General features: G+C 38.8%; 1 protein-coding gene across 1 annotated transcript; it reads left to right on the top strand.

Annotated features, from left to right (window-relative positions):
- Nucleotides 13,228-16,903, top strand: LOC109227020. Its single transcript, XM_019392007.1, has 4 exons — nucleotides 13,228-13,773; nucleotides 13,867-13,947; nucleotides 16,028-16,167; nucleotides 16,264-16,903. Exons 1-4 carry the CDS (start codon nucleotides 13,342-13,344, stop codon nucleotides 16,508-16,510), a joined length of 900 nt encoding a protein of 299 aa, XP_019247552.1. The 5' UTR covers nucleotides 13,228-13,341; the 3' UTR covers nucleotides 16,511-16,903.

The following is a 23,592-nucleotide window of genomic DNA, read 5'->3' as shown; positions in this document are numbered from 1 at the left end:
TTCCTAGCCAAAATTTTTTTTTCAATTTTTTTTAATATTTTTTTTTCATTGTGCATTCTGAGCTGGTCCTATTAGGTGATCTTAATCATCCTTAATTCCAACCTGTTCCTCTCAAAGTTTTCTCTACTCAGTGCCTTAGTGAAGATATCAGCAATTTGCTTGTCAGTAGCACCAAATTCTATGGAAATCAATCCTTTCTCATAGTTATCTCTTAAGAAGTGGTGTCTAACATCTATGTGCTTAGTCCTTTTGTGATGAACATGGTTCTTTGTCATACTTATAGCACTAGTTTTATCACAGAAGATAGGAATACAACTAACTTCAATGCCAAAATCTATCAGCTATTGTTTAATCCACAACAATTGAGCACAACAAGAGGCAGCAACAACATATTCAGCCTCAGCAGTGGATAAGGCCACTGAATTTTGCTTTTTAGTAGCCCATGATACAAGACATGAACCAAGAAAATGAGCCATACCTGAGGTGCTCTTCCTATCCACAAGGAAACCTGCATAATCATCATCAGCATACCCTACTAGATTAAAATTACTACCTTTAGGGTACCAAAGACACATATCAGTAGTGACTTTCAGATACCTCAGTATCCTCTTGGCAGCAGTTAAGTGAGATTCCTTTGGATTAGCCTGAAAACGAGCACAAAGCCCTACACTGAAAATAATGTCAGGTCTGCTGGCAGTAAGATACAAAAGTGAACCAATCATACCCCTATACAACTTTTGATCAACAGATGAACCAGGTTCATCTATGTCTAACTCAGTGGCGGTTGCAATGGGAGTGTCTATTTCCTTTGATTCATCCATTTTAAACTTCTTGATCAATTCTTTTGCATATTTCTGCTGATGGATCATGGTTCCATTTAGGTTTTGTTTGATCTGTAAGACAAAGAAAAAGTTAAGCTCACCCATCATACTCATTTCAAACTCACTCCCCATTAATTTGGCAAAGTCCTTACTTAGTTTGTCAGTGGTTGCCCCAAAAATTATGTCATCAACATATATTTGTACCACAAGAAGATCCTTACCTTTTTCCCTCAAGAATAGAGTACTGTCAATTTTACCTCTTTTGTAGCCATGCTCAAGCAGGAATTTGGACAATCATTCATACCATGCTCTAGGAGCCTGCTTGAGTCCATAGAGAGCCTTGTCTAATTTGTACACATGCTCAGGACATTCCTTGCTCTCAAACCCTGGAGGTTGTTTAACAAATACTTCTTATTTTAGGTAGCCATTCAGGAAGGCACTTTTGACATCCATCTGATGAAGAGTGAATTCCATGTGTGTTGCAAAGGCTATGAGAAGTCTTATTGCCTCTAGTCTTGCAACTGGAGCAAAAGTCTCATCATAATCTATACCCTCCTCTTGGCTGTAACATTGGACCACCAGTCGTGCCTTGTTTCATGTAACTGTTCCATCTTCATCAAGTTTGTTTCTGAAGACCCATTTTGTGCCAATTACTGATCTGTCCTTGGGTCTTGGAACTAGATGCCAAACTTGACTTCTCTCGAACTGATTGAGTTCATCTTGCATTGCATTTACCCAATCTGCATCCTGCAAAGCCTCAACAACATTTTTAGGTTCAATAAGAGATAGGAAAGCATCAAAAGCACACAGATTCTTTAATTGTGATCTAGTTTTAACTCCAGAGGTTGGATCATTAATTATGTTCTCAATGGGATGAGAACTTTGATACTTGTGAGGTTTCACAACCAACTGATTTCTGCTTGATGTTTCTCCCATATTCTGTTGTTGAAGAACAGGATCATGAACAGGTTCCTTTAGGGGATTGGTTTTAGTTCCTCTTTGATCAGTTCCCCCTGTCAGGTTGCCCTGGATGGAAGAACCTGTCCCATCACATGTTCCTTCTTTTGGTGCCACTTTGGCTTTAGCTGAGACTTCACTCAAATCTTTTACCAGCCCAATGGCTTCATCTTCATGTTCCTGTCTCTCAGAAAGAATGTTAGCTTCATCAAACACTATATGTACACTTTCTTCTACACACAAAGTTCTTTTATTGAACACTTTATATGCTTTGCTATGTGAAGAATATCCCAAGAATACTCCCTCATCACTTCTGGGATCAAACTTACCTAGGGAGTCCTTTCCATTATTGTGCACAAAGCACTTGCATCCAAATTCCCTAAGATGGAATATATTTGGCTTTCTCCCTTTAAGTAACTCATAGGGAGTCTTCTCTACAAGTGGTCTAGTAATGCATCTATTTATGATGTAACATGCAGTGTTTACAGCCTCTGCCTAGAAGCTATAAGGCAGTTTACTAGAAAGAAGCATAGTCCTAGCCATATCTTCAAGAGTCCTGTTCTTTCTTTCAACTACTCCATTTTGTTGAGGAGTCCTAGGGGCAGAGACGTTATGATCTATACCATGCTCATCACAAAATTCAGCAAACTTAGCATTTTCAAATTCAGATCTATGATCAGACCTGATGGATGCAAGTTGATTACCTAGTTGTTTCTGAGTTTTTCTAACAAAGGCAGTAAACATGTCAAATGCTCCATCCTTAGATGTTAAGAATAGTACCCAAGTAAACCTAGAATAATCATCAACAAGTACCACCACATATTTCTTACCACCTCTGCGCAATGTTCTTATTGGACCACAGAGATCCATATGGACCAGTTCCAACGTCCTGGTCGTGCTTACCATTTTCTTGCTTTTAAAGGATGATCTTACCTGCTTCCCCGTTGCAGAGGCCTCACAAACTTTGTCTTCCTTGAATTTGATGTTAGGTAACCCTATCACCAAGTCCTTGGAGACTAATTTGTTGAGTTGATTCAGACTTGCATGACCAAGTCTTTTGTGCCACAGGAGGGGATCATTGTCCAACATAGTCAAGCAAGTGAGTTCATTTTTCTGAAAGAGTGGACAAATCTACAATGTAAATATATTTAACTCTTTTTCCCTGCAAAACAATCTTGTCAGTGGTAAGGTTAATCACAAAGCATTTGGTAGAGGTAAATGGTACAAGGTTACCTTTGTCACACAGTTGTGATACACTGATTAGGCTATATTTCAAGCCATCTATCAAGTAGACATTCTCAATGGAGTGTGAGTCTGTCTTACTTACTTTTCCAAACCCAATAATCTCACCTTTCTTCCCATTTCCAAAGGAGACATTACCTCCTTTTAAGTCCTCAAGTGAAAGGAACTGGTTCTTGCTTCCAGTCATATGTTTTGAGCAGCCACTATCCATGTACCATATTTGGCTATTTCCCTTCACTTGGACCTCTTGTTCATCATCTGATTCTCCGATGGCCATAAGTGCTTGTTCATCTCCAGCTTTATCTTCTGAATCCTCATCTAATGTTTCTCCCCAAGTAGCAACCATAGCCTCTGTTGATCCTTTGTTCCTTTTGGGTTGAACCTGTTCCTTCGTTCAACCATTTCCTTCTTCCATTCAATTTCCCACTGAGGATATTTCTTAATCATGTGATCAGTCTTGCCACATTTGTAACAACCCTCGTTGGTCTGTTTCTCAGGAGCCCTTAGTTTGTTGAAGGTTGTACCTCTTGAAGAACCCTTTGCTCTCATTAGGTAATTTTTGAAATCCCTTGTGATCGTGGCCATTTCATCATCTTCCAGATCTGCACCTTCAGCTATTCTGAGAGCCAGCCTCATCTCCTTCTTGGGTGCATCCATTTTCATGGTTTGCCTTCTCAGTTCATAGGCAGTGAGGTTTCCAATCAGTTCATCTAACTTGAGAGTAGCAATGTTCTTTGATTCCTGAATAGCAGTGATTTTGCCTTCCCAAGTCACTGGTAAGACCCTTGTCAAGATTTTCTCAACCTTGTCTTCTTCAAGGGTAATTCTCCCAAGAGATTTAAGTTCATTTGTTAGTGTTGTGAACCTTGTGTACATCTCATGGATAGTTTCTCCTTCCTTCATAGTGAAATTCTCATATTGAGAGTATAGCAGTGTTCCTCTTGATCTCTTTACTTGAGGAGTTCCTTCATGAGCCACTTGTAAAGTGTCACATATTTCTTTACCAGTGGTACATCTTTGAATCCTGCTGTACTCGTCTGGACCCAGTCCACACACAAGCCATTTCTTGGCTTTGGCATTCTTCTCCCATTTCTTCAAGTCTTCAGCAGTGCAGTCAGCTCTTGTCTTGGGCACATCCACTCCTTCAGCAGTCTTCTTTGTAGTCGCCAGGGGACCATCAATGACTATGTCCCAGATTTTATAGTCTTCTCCTATGATATGATCTCTCATCCTGTTTTTCCACCAAGAATAGTACTGACCATTAAAGAGTGGAGGCGTAGTAGTGGATTGCCCTTCCCAATTTCCAGGTGGTGCACTCATCTTGATCTTTTCCTAAGGTGTTAGCCTCTTCAAGGATAACCCGCTCTGGTACCAATTGATGTTCTAAACATCATTACCACACAAGAGGGGGGGGGGGGATTTGTATGGTACCCAATTTTCGCTTATTTGAACTATAGAAGGACCTGGTTCTTCTAGGTGTTCCAACTACTGCTGCGAAATAATAGATATAGAAAATAAAGAACACAAAGATTTTTACGTGAAAAACACCTGGCGCAAAAGGTGAAAAAAACCATGACCTACTACTCAGTAGGATTTTCCCAAACTTCCACTAAAATCACTGAGCCAAAACAGCATTTACAAAACTCTTTGTAAACCTAAGGATTAACTCTAATCCCGTTGTGGCACACAGCCTCAACTGTTGCGACAACTTCAAGTTAACTCTAACTTGAACACTCTAGGTACCTAATACAATTGCTTCTATGAAAGCTGAAAGGTACAATGTAAAATTACCTACTACAATTGAACTAGAATAAAAGATAGACACTTGGAACTGGTTCTTCTATCTCGTTCAAATAGCTTCAGGATTGCACACTCAAATCACACATAAATTGCTTGCAAAATCGCCTTGCTCTTTTGCTCTCAATTTAAGTTTAACTTCTGCTTATGTGCATTCCCTGTAAAAGAGAACAACACTGATATTTAATAGGTTAGTGATCAGAGTTTGACTGAGATTCAATTGCTACTCTTCTATCGTAGAAGAGTTTATGGTGATCTCAAACTCTAACACTATCTTCTTCCTAAACCGTGTTCTCTTCATGTAAGGAGTCTTTCTCTCCTTATCCAATATGCAACCTTTTCGATCAGATCAGGAGATATCGCTTCTTGATCAGTTAGATTTATCTTCTTCACGTGCATCTCACATGTATAGGTTGAGCATGACTGTGCTTCACAAGATGGACATGGTCCATGTCCGAGTTCTTTTGTCAATCTTCAAAACTTCACCCGTTCTTGGGCCAACACGGGAATGATACTTTAAAACCTAACTCATACAGTTTATGAGGGAAATAAATGTCCGAGTGGATCAAATATTGAAAGGATCGAACTCAAAGAAACACACCTAGTTGTCGTTCAAACCAAGTGCGGCACCAGAGTTAGTCCCGAAGCAGTTCAAAATGCTAGATATGCCAAAATGCAATGGGACCTTTGATCCTTAGGAGCACATCACCACCTATACAACGGCGGTAAAAAGAAACGACTTAGCTCCGCACGAGATTGAGTCACTATTGTTGAAGAAGTTCGGTGAGACCCTCACGAAGGGGGCCCTGACATGGTATTCCCTTTTACCCAAGAACCTAATAGATTCCTTCGAGATGCTCACAGATTTTTTTATTAAGGCCCATGCCGAGGCCAGGAAGGTGCATGCCAAAAAGTCCGACATATTCAGAATTGCGCAAGGAGAGTCCGAACTACTGCGAAAATTCATGACCAGATTTTAGAAGGAAAGGATGCTACTACCGGTTGTGCCAGATGAATGGGCAACTGAGGCATTCACTAAGAGGCTGAATCCAAGGAGCTCTGACGCTTCCTGAAAACTGAAAGAAATTCTTCTTAAGTTCCAAGCAACAATATGGGTAGATGTCCACAAGTGCTATGAATCAAAGATAAGAATAAAGTATGACCAGCTCGGTTCCCCGGCATCAGGGACCGAGAGAAAAAATAAGGAAAAGTTGAAGGATGATTCCGAAGCGGATCAATGATCATCTAAAGGTCAATTTTTTGCCCTACGAAAGGGCCGAAGGACGCGACAGAGGTTTTCGGTAGGCGTAAAGGTCCGCTACCGATAGGAGAGTTGATCATAGCCGGAATAACAGATTGATGTAGGACAAAGAGGTATCGGGCTCCCAGGATTCCACCTACCCCAGATTGTCCAAGTATAACTTCAATGTCAGCACAGTGGAATTGGTATTGGCAATGCGGAACATTAAGGAAGCACGGTTCTTGAGGCTGATGAGATCCGACACCAGTCAGAGGGATACTAACCTATGGTGTGAGTATCATGGGACTTACGACCACCGAACTAGGGACTTCCGACATTTGTGCGAGGACGTGGTGACATTGCTGAAATACAGCCATCTCAGAGAATTCATAAGAGATCAGGCTAAAAATAACTACGGCCGCAACCGGGATAACGCAGAACCCTCAAAGACAAGAGAAGATCCTCCCCGTGTAACGAACAACATGATTTTTGGAGGGAACGAGATTAATGGTGTAACCTTTTCAGCCGCAAAAAAGATAAAGGTATCGGTAACCCATAGCAAAAGACTCCGGGAAGTCACCGAGGATAATATCACCTTCACGGAAAAAGACGCCGATGGACTCCTACTATTGCACTAAGATGCCCTGGCAATTTTTCTTAATGTTTTACATTTTAAAATTAAATATGTTTTACTGGACCCTGGGAGTTCAGCCAATATTATCCAATGGTGAGTGCTGGAACAAGTCAAGCTAAACAGAAGCATCATTCCGACCACAAAGCTCCTCGTCGAGTTCAACTTAGCAAGTGTGACAACCCGAGGGGAGATTTTGCTGCCCACGAATGCCGACGGGGTAATGAAGACAGCCCTGCTTGAAGTAGTAGACAACAACATATGCTACAACATTATTCTTGGAAGACCATGGTTACACGAAACGAAGGTTGTGCCGTCGACATACCATCAACTTCTGAAACAATCATGCAAACAAATAAAAATATACTCTAACACTCATAATTGATCAATTTATAAGAATTCCCAACTCCGCTCATAAAGTCAAAAAAGTCAACTCTCGAGCCCACGTGCATGTATTTCGAGGGTCGATTGGCACAAACCAGCGATACATCTCAATATACTATCGAGGCGTTCAGCCCGATCCACAAGAAATGAAGAAACTTATCAAATTACGAGCCACGTGTTTGCAACACAGGTACATGAGCATAAAGTAAACATGATTAGCGTAAACTAAACATAATTTTTACCGTTTATCGAATATATCACCAAACAAATCAAAGTGATAAAGATCGGCCTTGTATATTCCCAAATCAATTTCAATTATAGATTCACTTAATTAAGCTAGAAAAAAAATGAGTTCAAATAATTCAAATATTAATTGACAAAGTCCTAAGTCTACCCAGACATAAACATGCTTTTAGCTACGTATGTACTCTCATCACCTCATGCGTACGTAGCACACACAACTAGTAGCACATAACAATTTTAATCCTCCGGGGTAATTTCGCTATCACAAAGTTAGACAAGAGACTTACCTCGCTCCGAAATTCGCTCAAACACCTCGTCAATACCACAAATCAATGCCCATCGATTCGAAATTAGTCAAACAATCATGCAAACAAATAAAACTATACTCTAACACTCATAATTAATCAATTTATAACAATTCCAAACTCCACTCAAAAAATCAACAAAGTCAACCCTCAGACCCACGTGCCTGGATACCAAAAATGCATAAAGATAAATAGTACCTATAACACCACGAACCCAAATACATAATTTATTCCTAATTTCGTGGTAGATATTCAAAAATACCAAATTCTAGGTTTCTTCAAAAATCTCACAATTTCTAACAATTTCCATGTTTAGAACCATATAAAATCCATGTAATTAACATACACTATGTGGAATTACTTACCTTGCCATAGATGATGAAAATCTCCTCTTGAAGAGCTCCAAAAATTGCCCAAACCATGTGAGAAGTGGAAATGAGCCAAAACCCGAAATAAATCAAGTCTACCCAACAATTCCTTTCTTCACGATCGCAAACACCAACCTCGACCAGCTGCTAAATCGCTCTTTGCGAATGCGACACACCGATCGCGAAAGCGGTGGTCAAATCCATAGTCCCTACGCGAACACAACCAAACCATCGCGAACATGTAGGACAAAACTCCTGGTTCTCTTTCCCGCCTAACCTTCTACGCGACCCTTTCTTCGCGACCGTGAAGAATGAATCACCAGACACCAGAACAATAGTCTAAACATGGCGAAATGGCCCGTAGCCCATCCGAAACTCACTCGAGTCTCCCAGGACCCCGTCCAATCATACCAATCAGTCCCAAAATATGACACAAACCTACTCAAGGCCTCAAATCACACCAAACAACATCCAAACTACCGATCGATGATCAAAAATTTTCTTTTCACTTTTAAACATTCAAACTTCGTCATACGCGTCCGATTCACACTTAAACATTCCGGAATGACGCCATATTTTATGTACAAGTAACAAATCACAATACGGACCTATTCCAAGGCTCAGAATCCCAAACAAACATTAATAACACCAAAGTCCACTTCAAATCAAACTTAAGAAATTCTAAAATCTTCAAAATTCCAACTTTTCACATGAGGCACCGAAACGCTCCCTGACTATCCGATACTCGACCCGAACATACGCCCAGGTCTGAAATCATCATACGAACCTATTGGAACCTTTAGATTCTGATTCCAAGGTTTTTTACTCAAAAGTCAAACCTTGGTCAACTCTTCCAACTTAAAGTTTCCGAATTGAGAATTTTCCTTCCGAATCAACTCCAAACTTTTCAAAATTAAATTCCGACCACCCGTACAAATCATAAAACATGAATTGAAGCTACTCAAGGTCTCAAATCGCTAAACTACACGCTAGATCTCAAAATGACCGATCAGATCATTACAATGTAGGTGCTGAGAATAGGCTTAAGTACTCTTGATAGCCAGTGGATAAGTGATCATATCTTACATAGTTAGCAATAGAGTATGAGCATGCAGTAGACTTTCCCTTATAGGTCACATAGTCCTTAATCCAGATTGGTGGCTTAGTGACTCTTTTGGCTCTACCATTCTCTGCAACTTGCTCAGTAACACTAATTTCTTCTACTGCTTTTTCAGCTACTTGCACTGATTTATCAGAATCTATTGACTATATATCATGTTGAGAAGCAGATGCATTGTCTTATGTGTTTGTCTCATGATCATCAGTGGTTCTGTTGTTTCTCCTGCTACTGTAGAAACATTTTCATACTGAGTTGTGTGAGAGTGATCTGGTGGTGTATGAGCTTGAGAGTGATCTTGTGATGGTGTATGAGCTTGAACCTGTATGTTAATGTTTGTTATGTCAGTTACTGGCATGAATAGCACATCCTCCTCATTTTTAATCTGCATGGATCTAAAAGGAAAAATCACTCTTTGAAGATTACTTCCCTACTAACAAAGAAGGTCATTGTATCCAGATCAAATAACCTATATCCCTTTTGAGTTTCAGAGTACCCCATTAACACTATCCTTTTTGCCCTTGGGTCTAACTTGTCACCCCTGGGTAGGCTGTTTGCGTAGCACAAACATCCAAATACCCTTAGATGATCCAGTCTAGGTTCATTTCCATAAAGCCGCTCATAGGGTGTCTTTTCATCTAATATAGCAGTGGGTAAATTATTGATCAATTAGACTGCAGTATTCACACACTCTCCCCAGAATTTAACTGGAACAGAACTGTGAATCTTAAGAGCCATTGCCACCTCTAAGATATGTCTATACTTTCTTTCGACTATTCCATTATGTTGTGGTACATACGCACAACTACTTTGATGAACTATGCCAGGAGAAGAGAACATCTCATTACATTGTGAATTGAAAAATTCTGTGCCATTGCTTGATCTTAGCACCTTGGCAGAAACATCAACCTGATTCCTTACCATTGCTAAGAAGTCTTTAAATACAATTGAGACCTCACACTTAGATAGAATTAGATAGACCCATGTATATCTACTAGAATCATCAACCACAATTACAAAGTACTATTTTCTATCAAATGTAACATTTCTATATGGTCCCCATACATAAACATGAATTAATTGAAAATACTACTAGATTTACTCTTACTACCAGGAAAACTTAAACTTTGTCATTGGGAACACTGAGCAAGTTTCCTATACTACATTATTGACTTTATTCTTTAAGCTAGGTATATGTTTCATTGCAACTGCTGATGGTCTCCCAGTCTGCTTCATTTCCACCTCTTGTTACTGCTGCTCCTACTATGGGCTTGAACTCCTTTTGTAGAGTGTAAAGACCATTACTTTCTCTACCAATCCCTATTATCTTGCCATTGTAAAGTCCCTAAAACACATAGAAGTTAGGGAAAAAAGTGGTTGAATACAATATCTCATTGGTTTGACAATGAAAGTAGATTAATTTTGAAGTTTGGGACATGTAACACATTTGTGATTTTATGACTCCCTAAGATCACTGTATTTCCTACACTTGCTATGGATGATTTACTCCCTGTTGGCACTTGTACTCTACCGTCATGTTATTTTTCTAAGTTCCCTGCTTCTTCTAATAATTCCTTGCATGGTGTAATATGATGTGATGCTCCAGAATTGATTATCCACTCACAAGCATATGTGCTAGATAATAATGTAACTGTACCTGCCACCACATTTGAGGTATAGTCAGTTGGTGGTGGCTTGTTCAGCAGGCCCATCAACTATGAGTATTCTTCTTTAGTGAAGAAATGTCCTTATAGCTGATTTTCAATTGTTGCATTATTGGCATATGGTTTGAAGCCTCCAGTAGACTGCGCTCTACCACCCAACTGCCCTGTGTTTCCACCAAATTGTCTAGTTTTTTTCTTGCTTTTGAAATCTGGAGGATATCCTACAATTTTATAGCAGTTTTCTTTCAAGTGAACCTTGTAACCACAGTTCTCACAGATTAACCCTGTGCCCTTTGGTTTGAATCTTTGTGCCTTTCGTGCTAACATGGTGAGTGGATCCCTGTGAGTGTCTACCACCAAGTGTCCTTTGGCTTTCTTCCTAAGTGATAATCGCATTTGCTTCATTAATAGTAACTAGTGGTTTCCTTGCAAGTGTGTTACTCCTTACATTCCCAGAGCTTTCATTTAAGCCCATAAGGAACCGCAACACAGGTTGTGACTTCAAGTGTTCAACAGATAACCTTGATTCCTCACGGTCACATTAAGAGAGTGGAGCCAAATATCCAATTCATCCCATATGTCTTTTATTTTTGTGTAATAACTGGTCGCTGAATCTGTATCCTGTCTCATTGTTGCAATTTCAGTCCAAAGGTGATAGATCCTTGTTAGGTTTGATCGATCGAACCTCTTCGGAAAGTCATTCCACCCCTTTCTCGCATCTGAGGCATAAACAATTCACAGTATTAATGCAATCGAAATTGTACTTCCAATCCAAGACAACGATATCACATTACACTTTTTCCATTGCTCAATTAATTCACCTTTATATCTGCTCTTAGTACAGGAACCGTCTACAAATCCAAACTTACCTTTTCCTCGCAAAGCTAGCTTCATTGCCCTGCTTCACATGGCATAATTCTCTGGCCTTGTGAGCTTAATTGGGATCAAAACTGGCCCTAGAGTATCTCCTGCTTGGAGGAATAGTGGGTGATTATAATCAAGCAAGCTTACCCCATTTCCAGCTATGTCTGCAGAATCTACTTTCTATAGTTAGCTCAATTTCACCGTAGCTTCACGCCGGAGCTGATCCTCACGACCGCCGCTCTGATACCATGAAGAAATTGACGTTGAGGTGAAGCTCTACTGCTCAATCAATGGAGCAATAGATTAGGGCACATGCAACAATGGAATATTCTAGAATCGGAAGAAGTGAATAAAGAAGAGAAAGATATTTTCTTATTACTCCAAAGTGTACAATATCAGCCCCTTTATAGACTTTATCCTCACGTGACTATCATGTGTAATTAACCAACTCTAATAGTATTAACTAACTCTAACAGTGTAACTAACTCTAACAACAATTAGGTTAGCTGACTAAACTGACCACCTACTGCATTTTAACTTCAATAAATAGCTTCATATCGTACTAGCTAATATTTGTATAACAACCTGATTAATTCTTTAAATTAACAATCAAAGTATGATTGTGTTAGCATATCAATTAGTTTAGCTTGCTTTTCTTTCTTCCTTTTTTTTGGATTTATCTTTTTGTTGCTTCATAATTTTATATTATTTGATTAATTACAAGTTAAAGGTATATAATTATCTTTTTAAAAGTAATACCTATTTTTTACTAAATATAAAAGTAAAACAAAAGCTCCATGTGTTATTAGTATAAAAGTATACTAGAGTTATAGGTGCATCATGGTATATTATGATTACTTATATGTTAAATGATATTCATAATATTCTTGGTATACTGTATAGCACACCACCACCACCAACAATAACAACAATAACTTTCCCAGTGTAGTCTCACAAGTTGGACTTGGAGAGGGTAGAGTTTATGCGGTCCTTATCCCTACCTTTAAGAAGGCAGAGAGACTATTTTCGGTACACCATAATTTTAATTTAAGCACGATACTATGATTATCGGTATGTTTAATGGTATTCATGATATTATTTTTACATTAAGTAGAATACCATGCTTACAGTTGAATCATGATATACTTTGTTTGAGTATATAAAATGATATACCTAATATTCTTGGTATACCATATTTAGTGTTGAATCGCGGTATCCTTTGTCTGAGCATGCTAAATGATATACCCAATTCTTGATATACTATACATTGGTATACCATAAGTAGTGTTGAATCATATAATACATTGTTTGAATATCTTAGTATATTAAACATTTGTATACCATAATTTCTGTTGAATGATGATAATCTCATAATTTTGAAAAAGTCATATACAAATATAATAAATAATAATACAGTACCTATCGGTAATTATAATCGATTACTGATTTTGTAAAAAGTATATCAATATTAATTTTAGGATTTGGTTAATTCTCTAAAAAGAATAAAAATAAAAATAAAAATAAAAGTTAAAAAAATGGTAAGGTATTTCGGATAGTAGAGAGATAGATTTAGCACTTTCCAAAAGCAAAACTATGAGAGAAGGCCAAAAAAGACGCCCAAAATTCACTGTGCAGTGTAATAATACTCCGATACTGTAGGGAAGCTAATACGACTTTTTCACGAGGGGTAAATTGGAAATGAACCTTGATGTGCTTTGGAGCTATCATCCATCCATCACCCTTTCCTTCAACAATTGAGATTCTAAGATCAAATCTTTTTCACTGTGAGCTCCCCTTTGTATGCACAGAATTAACAAAGACAAATATGCCAGGTCCAGGACCGCACATGATGTACACATTGGGGTCTGGCTTAGGCCTGATGAGTGTATCTAATGGCCGGTTCAGTCCTCATCACTGCCTCACCTATTCAATCAACGCTTTCTTTGGGCCGGACATTGGATCTTTCTCCGAGTGGCTGACTTCCACCCTTGGATTAGGCAGTGCTTTGGGTTATGCAATCGAGCCGTGGATCCATGACCCTTTTTATTACATACTTATTCTTGGTATTCCCATGTCCATGCTTTACAGCACTGCCTCCAAATTCCTCCTCAAGAAGGGATTGCTTGATTCCGCTTCTGGGGTCAGCCCCTCAACTCTCTGATTCTCTATTTCGTTACTTATAAACAATTTTGATAGAATTGCCCCTAAATTATGTTTTTTTTATATGCAATAGGTGGCGCTAACGAGGAAACAGTGCTTATTCCTGGTGGCTGCAGGCTCTTTGTCACATTTTTTCTTGGACCATCTGTTTGAGGTGACTTTTGCTTATATATGGTCATGTTTTTGTGAGCTACTATAATTTTTCTCTGGTCCTTTTATGAAAACTTTGGTGTAATATAGTGTTTTTGAGAGATATGTAGCTTTTTGTGTTATTGAATCGCAATGTAGTATAGAATTGCATTAAAGGTTTAGCACAGCTGGCGTTCTGAACGTGCCTGCAAAAAAATTGGCTCTGGTCCTTGTTTAATTTAGAGTCCACAAGGTCCTAGCAGCTTCATAAAAGAGAATTTTCATTTCTTTTAATTTTGATCAGTCAATTTTACTGAGCTAAATAGATTGCTTAGAAAGGAATTAACTAGTAGTTGAGGTGCAAAGCCTCCAGTAAATCAAGCCAGGCGTCTATACATAGAAAAATTTATCCTTTACTCCTAAATTTACCAAAAAATTGAAGAACTTTTGATTTTCAAGTAGCATTTGCCATACCATCGAAAGTCTATGGCGATTTCTTTCCCTCCAGATTGATCAAAGCACATGGAAAGGTGCTATATGCCAGCTCTTTCTCCTATCTCTCCTAAGATGAATATTTTTACTATCCAAATAACATCTGCTGGAGCAACCCGTTGAACTTTTAAAAGAGACAAAATGAGTCACCAGCATACAGAAGCTTTACAGCAGTGAATTAATAGATGAGTTCTCTACCTCTTTAGACTTGTACATGAAGCACCAACAAACTTATGGTATATTCCTTCCTCAAATTGTAACCCATAACTTATGGGCCATAACAACTGCATTTTGAACGATGCGCCTAGCAAAAAGGCCATTAGGTACTATTGAGCAGCAAATAACTTTAGAATATCTCCTAAAAAACCTGGGTTCAGAATAGATTTGCTATTTCTACTGAGTCGCTTTCCGTGGTAAAAGAACCAAGGAATTTCTAACAAGACAAGAACATCAGCTATTTATCTTTTCAGGAAGTTTGGAACAGGTGCGAAGTAGGGAAAATGAAAGAAGTGGTTCTGATAATTGTATACTAGTTGATTGTTGAAGAGTTTGTCACACAATAAAATTTTGTTAGATATGTTTAACGATATGTTTTTTGTTGTTTGTACTATCTTGAATATGGTTATCTAACTGGTTGATAACTTTTGCTAAAGGAGTGGCTTCGTAAATCCACATTGTATGAGTACTGTTGTCTGTTGTTGTGTGATTAAAAGTAAAGAGTAGACCTATCCTTATCTACTCTAAAAGATTGAGTCTCTGAAGAGAATTTTGTTGTAGCAAAGATAGTTTGGCGATAGTGGTTATATTGTGGCCAACTTTTTTAATTAGCTTCTACAAGTTTTACTTGGGTTATGTACTACTGGAGGAGGTATATGAATGACTATCCTCACATCTGTAAACCTTCAAGATAGAGCGTGGGAGAGGATGAGGTAAATAGGGACCATATATGAGGAATTGGTTGCGCCCTGTCTCCTTCCCCCTTGATATCAAATATACCCTACCTTTATAACCATAACATCAGTTATAAAACGAGGTATAACCATAATTTCTGCTTATAAACATGTTTTATTTATTCGTGATTTGAGAGATGAACGGAAAAAACTATAGTACTGAATCTTATCAAATCAATAAGTTAATCCTCAAGGGAGGATGCACTGGGTTTCTTGTTGTTGTTGAATCCTCAAGGGAGGCTATTGAAAAACCTCCAAAGGCCTAAAAAAGGGAGGTGGTAATTAGACCCCCGATATCTTTGCTGGCAGGAGGTAGCAAGTACCTGGTGGAGTTGTCGAGGCGTGATTAAGCTGGTCCGGAATTTACTGTTATACGAAAAAAGGGAGGCGGCAATTGGAAATTGTATGTACTATAATAGACAAAGGAGGAAACTTTATTACTATTTGGAAGCATGAATTGTTATTTTAAGTAGTGAAGTCACCTCCTTCCATGTTATAGTTCGTGGGGCTTAATCGGTAAGGCTCTCTAAGAAACATCATAGTTATCTCAGAATCACCCGTTTTCATGGATATCTTTTCTTTGCTTTTAGTGCAAATTCTCTCTCTACCACCTGAATTCAGCAATAGCCCTTTTTGCTTAATTCCTTATTCCTCTTGTAACAGGAAAATGGGAAGTCTACTATGTACACTTGGGTATTGAGCACAGGTTGGTGGGAAGGTCGTGCACCGATTAATCCAGATGCTGTTGTTGTGATTGCTATTTTATGTACCTGCTTGATCGCCGGCTTTATTTACATCAACAGGTGTTTGCTGATGGATTATTCAATCAGATTTTGTTTTGTTTCCAGTTGCTTGGTCTGTCATTAACATGTCATCTTTGGGACGTAATTATCTTGCAGAGTGAAGCCAGTGAAACTGCTCAAGTTACGAGTTATCAACTCTGTCAAGCTGATCTTGGTAATTGCTACCTTATATTGCTTATGGTGTGCAACCCAAATATACTTGGTTCGTCCTCGTCGACCAGCAGTAGGTGAAGAGGCTGATCTTGGAGTCCTTGTGTTTATGGGAATATATTTTTTCCTCCCTCATTGGCTGTGCATTATGTCCATGAACTCAAGAGATCCGCAAGAACTTTTGCCCCTTTGACTAAACAAGAATCATAATGACTAGTGACACAGAAATCTCAAGGCCAATAGTGAGTGAAGCTGTTAGCACCATTTTGTAGAGGAGCTGAACTAGTCAATGTTCGCCGTTTCTTTGGAGCATCTCTTAATCTTTAAGTTCTTGGCAACAGCTAGGCATAAAATTACATTGTTTCCTGGCTCCACAAAGTCAAAAATGTAGAGATTGTGATTTTGGAGCTACATTCTTTGTTCCTGGGGTGGTAAGTCAAACTGTATGGTAGGTCCTAGTAAAATATACCAAGAAACATAGGTCAAGCTTTGTAGTGTTTCTGGTTTTGTTGATCAAATAATTTATAGCTCATATTTACACCTTGATTGTGCATGGAAATAAAGAACTTAGAGATGTTACATGATTCAGCTCCTCTTGAAGTTGTTGAGTTGCAACTTTGTCCATTTGCTCTTCTTTTCAAGATGGCATTTTTGCTCCATTTAGAATTGGTGATTAAACTTTCCCGTACGAGTTTTAACAGCAGAAGGCAAATTGGCTTTCCAAAAGAAACTAGCATGATATTCAAACCCTATTAAATGTTTGTCACAAGGGGAAAAAAAAGGTGAACAAAAAGAAAGAAAAAAATTTAATGCATATTAGAGACCTCAATGCACACAAGAGGGGTTAGGTTAGGTATCATGCGTGCGGAGAACGGGAGACTTGTGTAGGTGCAGTTAGTTTTTTTCTTTCCTTTTTCCAATGAAATTGCTATAGTTAGAAGAGGAGGGTGTTTGGATTGGCTTTTAAAAAGTAGTTTATAAGCTAAAAGCTAAATCATAAATTGGTAATACCTAACTTTTGGCTTTTTGCTTATTTTTATACTTTTCATGCCTAAAAGTGAGTATTTTTAAGTACTTTTTATCATTATCAAACACTACAAAACTAGAAGAATGCTTAAGAGTCAATAAGCACTTAAAATAAGTCAATTCAAACCCCCTCTAAAACTTTATCTAGTTAAGTGATAAATTTAAACAAAAATTTAAAATACATCTCAATTAATAATAATTAGATGCTAAACGTCTTGTAAAATTTGGATTTAATAGCCTCTCTTTCTTTATAAGGTAGGGGTAAGGTTTGCGTACACATTACCCTTTCCTGACCTAAGGTGTGGGATTGCACTGGATTTGTTGTTGTTGTTGTTGAGTGCAACATTTGGACAATGTGTTCAATTGAATGCAATATTTGTGGCACAGAATGTAGATATATATGTGAAAAATAACTAAAATTTTAATAAATATTAAAATTTGAATTTATAGTATCAGTAAATTCAACTCTAAGAATTTAAAGTTGAATCCATCAATTTTATGCTCTAAATCTGCCTCAACAATTTAATGTCTTACTAGATGTATAGGGTGAGTGTACAACAACAACAACAACAATAACAACAAATTCAGTGTAATCTTACAAGCGGGATCCTGGAAGGTAGTGTGTACGCAGGCCTTACCCCTACCTTCAAGAAGGCAGAAAAACTATTTATATTCGAAAAGAATAGGGGTGGCAAATGGCTATTTGGGCTGGTCAAGATAGACTAACTCATTAAATGTTCCATTACTCAACCCTCCCCAAAGCTTACTTGAGTTAAGATGGACTAGATCAAGATAGATTAAACATTAGATTATAATCCAACCCGCCCAAATTGACCCAAAACTTTACACTATTATCAACTTTTAAACAAGCATATATAAAAGTTATCTTATGTTTTGGTATAAATATCAATTCATACCAAATGAATATTTCTTCCCTCAATTTGGATTTAAAATTTTATTTGGCAGTTCTTCATCTTATAATACTAAACGGATATCATGATAATTAAAAAAAAAATAGTATAATTAGAATTTCTCACCCACCCCAATCCACCTCCCACCACCCCAACCCCCGAACGCCCACCCTTCTCCTAAATAGAAATATTTATTTAGATTACTTTCTCTTAGTGCTGTAGATAGAGTATTTTTTTTTTATTTTCGACAAAATGAATATTTTTTTAATGATGTAAACAAAAGTATTTTCTTTCTTTTTTATAAAATAAATATTTCTTTTCATGATGCAGAAAAAATATTTTTTCCACAAAATGAATACTTTCTTTTCATGTTGTAGAAAAAGTATTTTCTGTTTTAACAAAAGGAATACTTTTTTTTTTCATGATATAGAAAAAGTATTTTCTTTTTCACAAAATGAGCACTTTCTTTTCCTGTTTTAGAAAAGTATTTTCTTTTAATGTTGTAAATAGAGTATTTTCTTTTTTATTTCAACAAATGATTATTTTCTTTTTATGATACAGAAAAAGTATTTTTTTTTTTCTTAAAATGAGTACTTTCTTTTCATATTGTAGTAAAAGTATTTTCTTTTGTTCAAAAAGAGTACTTTCTTTTCATGATGTAGAAAAAGTATTTTTTTAAAATTAGTACTTTCTTTTCTTGTTGTAGAAAAAGTATTTTTTTTCATTTCAATAAAATGAGTACTTTATTTTATTTTATTGTGATACCTAAAATATAGCTCAGTACCCATTCTTTATTTTAATGATATAAATTTTATTTGTTACTTTTTCTGTTATAGTAACATGTTTCTTCTTTATTTTCAGATTTTTTTCATGTTAGATGATTATTTTTGTCAACAACAGTTAGTTAAATAAATTATTCGACATCATGAAATAAAAGTACTCATTTTGTTGAAATGAAAGAAAATATTTTTTCTGCGTCATGAAAAGAAAATACTCTAAATAATATTTTCATATATTTAGGGTGGTCAGAGGTAGGGGTAGGGGATGTGGGTGGTGGAGGTTGGTGGAGATGGGGAAGGTGGAAAAAGAATTTTGAAAAAATATTTTCCTTGTCTTGATAGGAAAAATATTGTTCTCCAATCGGAGAAAAGCAAATTCATAAAAAAAAAGTATTTTTCAAACATTTAAACAAACCAAATATAGGAAAATTAAAAAATATTTCAAGCACATGTGTCAAGGTAGAATTATAAGATTGAGCATTTTCATGGGTCAAGGTCGGGCATCATCATGAGTCCAGTTGAGTTGATGATTTTTTATTGCTTAACTTGAACTAGCCCAAAATATTCATTTTCAAAATTATTCTAACCCAAACCCATCAAAACGTGGGGTGAGTTGGACTGATTAAATGGGTTTGGGTTAGTTTTACCATCCCTACAAAAGAAAGCGCCTATAGGGTGAGTTTAAGTATTTAAAAATGGATTAGTTACCTCCTATAGCAAAGGTTGATACCTTATTTATTTTAAATAAATACCCTTATAAAAAATTATATTTCATAGCTACCTTTTGATTTTATATAGCCAAATATCTATTTATAGTCACCTCCTACCCTTAAGCCATAAAATAAGCTTTGTATTATTTTTCTCTCTCCCATCAAATTCTAATAACCACTAAACATTTCTCTAATCTAATTGCGCGTTCTCCCTCTCTGCCCTTAGAACCTAGAGGCTTAGAGTTAGGGTTTCTCTCCAACACAGTAGAAGCCACAGAAAGCATAAGAACGTGGCAGCACCAGCGGCGGCTCCGGCAGCGGCAGAATTAGTTCAATGTTTCGGGCGGAAGAAGACGGCGGTAGCAGTAACCCACTACAAACGCGGGAAAGGCCTCATCAAAATCAACGGTGTTCCGATCGAGTTAGTCCAGCCTGAAATCCTCCGTTACAAAGCTTTCGAACCAATTCTCCTCTTAGGCCGCCATAGATTCGCCGAAGTGGACAAAGACGACAGAGTTGGGGGCTGAGCAACTTGAATTTTCTGTTAATATATTTCAATGTATCTCGCTGTATTTCCATATTTTTCATTGTATTCATTGTCTTTTTTTTCATTGTATTTCAATGTATCTCGCTGTATTATATGCATTTCATTGTATTCATTATCTTTTTTTTTTTTCCATTGTATTTCAATGTATCCCGCTGTATTCTATTTATTTCATTGTATTCACTGTCTCTCTATATTCCATGAATGTATTCGTATGTTTTTTTTAATAAATATAATTTATGTATTCAGATGTATTATATAATTTCTCTGAAGATTGCTATGTTTTTGGTATGTTTTTCAATTGAGAATCTTTTCTATAACTGGAAATACAAAATTTGTATGTTATAATTGAGTTATATTAGGAGTCTATATGTTAATTGATTCACTTTCCGTTTAAAAACAGTGTAATCCCCTGTTTCACGCCGTGAATACAGTCGAATACAATAATTTGTCCAGCTGTAATCCCATGTTTCACGCCATGAATATAGTCGAATACACTCGAATACAAAAATCTGTCTAGCTGTAATCCCATGTTTCACACCTAGAAATGCTACTGTATTCATGAATACAGTAGCTTAAATACATCGAATACACTCTAAAAAATTTGAAAACATAGCTATATGAAGTAATATAGTAAATGGTAGCTACAACTATGTTTGCTCAAAAGTTATCACATACCTTATGAGTATAAAACAATATAAATGAATCACGGGAAAATCATAGCAAACTGTAATAATCTGTTGGATCAAATGAAGAACATGAAAATAAGTACTCAAGGTTAGGAGAAGAAATCTTAACAGCTTTTATTGACAATATTGGTTTGGTCTGCCTCTCCATGAAGAGGTTCAGAGCCTTACAATGGTGTTTTCTCTTCCCATAAGATGGGTATATTTTTCTCTTCCCTCTCTCTTTTGTCAATAGTGGTGAAGAAGCAGCCCCCCTTTTCTAGGGTTCCCTCTCTTGGTATTTATAGCTGTGAGCTTCATGAGCTGGCAATAAATGGTCGTGGCCACGCTGAGGTTCCGTCCCTATGGGGGAATGACTGGGCCGTGCCCTCGTAGATTAAATCGGACAAGAGTCGAATCCTGTTATGAATAAGTGGCCATACCACATATTAATTATGGATTAGCTCAAGACGAGATTAACTCTGTTAATTACCGTGAGATCGGATTTTGACCCATACAGTTATTCCCTCCGCTTATTGAGGTCGTGTTTCGGCCGAGCTCGATGAGCGGACTTCATCGATTGTGATTTTGACGGCGGTGGCCTTAGCCGTTTACACGTTGGAGAGGGTCGTAGCCTTTCATATATGGGAGAGCCTTTCATACATTAGAGATGGCCGTAGCCTTTCATATAAAGGGGATGGCCATAGCCTTTCATATATTAGAGACGACCGTAGCCTTTCATATATTGGGGATGGCCGTAGCCTTTCATATATTGGAGATGGCCGTAGCCTTTCATATATTGGAGATGGCCGTGGAGAATGAGTATGCGCCGGGTACGTATTTGGTCACGTCCAGAATTTTGAATGCGTACAGCGCATTCTTTCAGCGTTCGCAGGCCGTTGCGATTATTCTGACGGCGGGACGTTGGCGGATGGCTGAGAAGCCGCTTCGCAAAGCCTTGTCATAACGACGCATGCTTCGTCAGAACCGAACCGCTTTACGGTCGGTCGTGCAGTTAATGATGGCTATTGGGTTTCGCGAAAGCCATTTATGTTGCCTATAAAGGTGGGTTGAGGCATTCATTTCTCATATCTTCATTGTTCATCTGAGAGAGATTCTGAGGAAACTTTTTCATTCTGCTAATTCATCTTCTCCTTTCTTTCCTTTGATTGTGATAACCTTTGTCTTGCCCACCGAATTCTATCCCTTTCTCTTTAGTAGATCAACAATGGAAGGCAGTTCTTCCCACGATGCTCTTCCGATAGATTTTCCGGTAGTTGAAGGGCCACCTCCGGCAATGGGAGGTGCAGAACAGATAGAGACCGGAGAAGTTCCGTCGGTTGACGAGGTAGTTCCTCGGCCCGGAGGTCTGGCGATTGATTTCACTGTCGACGGTGGAGAGGACCCGGTGGATGAAGCCCCGTTAATGGGGGAGATTGGGGTGGCCTTATTACGGGAACAGGGGGTCATCGGGAGTTGTGCGCCCTAGAGCGGAATCGTCACCAGATGGGGAGGAGGAGAGGCCGTTGATAAGGCATAGGGTCGTGTTCACGCCGGCTCCTCCTGTGGTAATTAATTTGGACTCCCCCCCGGCGGATGCGGAGAGGAGTGCGGCGGCGGCGCCTGCCCTTGAGGGCGGACAAACAATGGGGGTTGCCCCGGTTGGCTTAGGTCGTGATGATACCGTCGCTTCGGTGACTCAATTGGTGGTTCCAGTCGCTGAGACGGGAGGTAGTTCCTCAGCGGCTGCTAATGTGGGTGAGGCAAGTGCTCCTACGGTGGCTATTGCGGGTGGTTCTACCTCGCCGGTAGTGGAAGAAGGAGGGGATGCTGTAGGAGATGAGTACGAGTCCGAATCCGACTTGGACCCCGACGACGTCCGTATGTTCCGGGAAGGCTTCACCAATTCAGTGGTGCGCGCAGAGGGGCAATCTCGCTTCGTCGAGGTTCCCACGGAGTTGAACTTATTGCTCCAAGGGGAAAGGCTTGGTGCTGCAGTTCGAGCTGCGTATGCTCGGAGGCCGAGAATGCCTCGTTGAGGGACGTTACGGATATCGGACTGATGAATGAAGTGGCCGTGATGGGCTTGAGGGTATGTACTATTACGTCGGTTCGCTTCTTCTTTGCCTTAGTTTGTTCTTTATCTTAATCGTTGTCTTTGCTTTGCAGTCTTATTTGTTGGAGGTGGAGAGCATCCGTCGAGCCAAAGTCCGCTCGGGGATATTTTTGCGGGCGCTGGAGAAGTATCGCCGCTACCGAGATCAGTGCCGAGAGTTGCGCGTGCGCTTGAGGAATGATCCCCGTAGCCGGGCCTTGGTCGAGGAACTGGCGAGGCGGGAGCTTCAGGTGCAGCAGGCACTTGGCAGAACGCGCGCCCTCGAGGAGCAGCTTCGTCAGAAGGACGAGGAGCTTGAGGCGGGAAGGCGGGACGCAGCTGAGAGGGAGCGCCAAGATCAGGCCAAGGCAGCGGAGGCCGCTGCGGCATGGAACGGGAAGGTGACCGCATTGGAGGGTGAAGTCGCGGCTTTGAGGCAGCAGGCGGGGACCGCTTCGACGAAGGCCGCAGGGTTGGAGGAGGCGCTTCGTGTTCGTGAGAGGGAGTGGGGGTTGGAGAGAGCTGCCGCGGCCTTTAGAGAGGCG

This window comes from Nicotiana attenuata, chromosome 6 (genome assembly GCF_001879085.1).
Source record: "Nicotiana attenuata strain UT chromosome 6, NIATTr2, whole genome shotgun sequence".
Lineage (NCBI taxonomy): Eukaryota > Viridiplantae > Streptophyta > Magnoliopsida > Solanales > Solanaceae > Nicotiana > Nicotiana attenuata.
This window is presented reverse-complemented; position numbering and strand designations above follow the sequence as displayed.

Coding starts and splice junctions, on each gene's coding strand:
- LOC109227020 (XM_019392007.1), top strand. CDS start 13,342: ATGTGCTTTGGAGCTATCATCCATCCATCACCCTTTCCTTCAACAATT. Junction 13,774..13,866: donor TGCTTGATTCCGCTTCTGGG/GTCAGCCCCTCA, acceptor TATATGCAATAG/GTGGCGCTAACGAGGAAACA. Junction 13,948..16,027: donor TCTTGGACCATCTGTTTGAG/GTGACTTTTGCT, acceptor CTCTTGTAACAG/GAAAATGGGAAGTCTACTAT.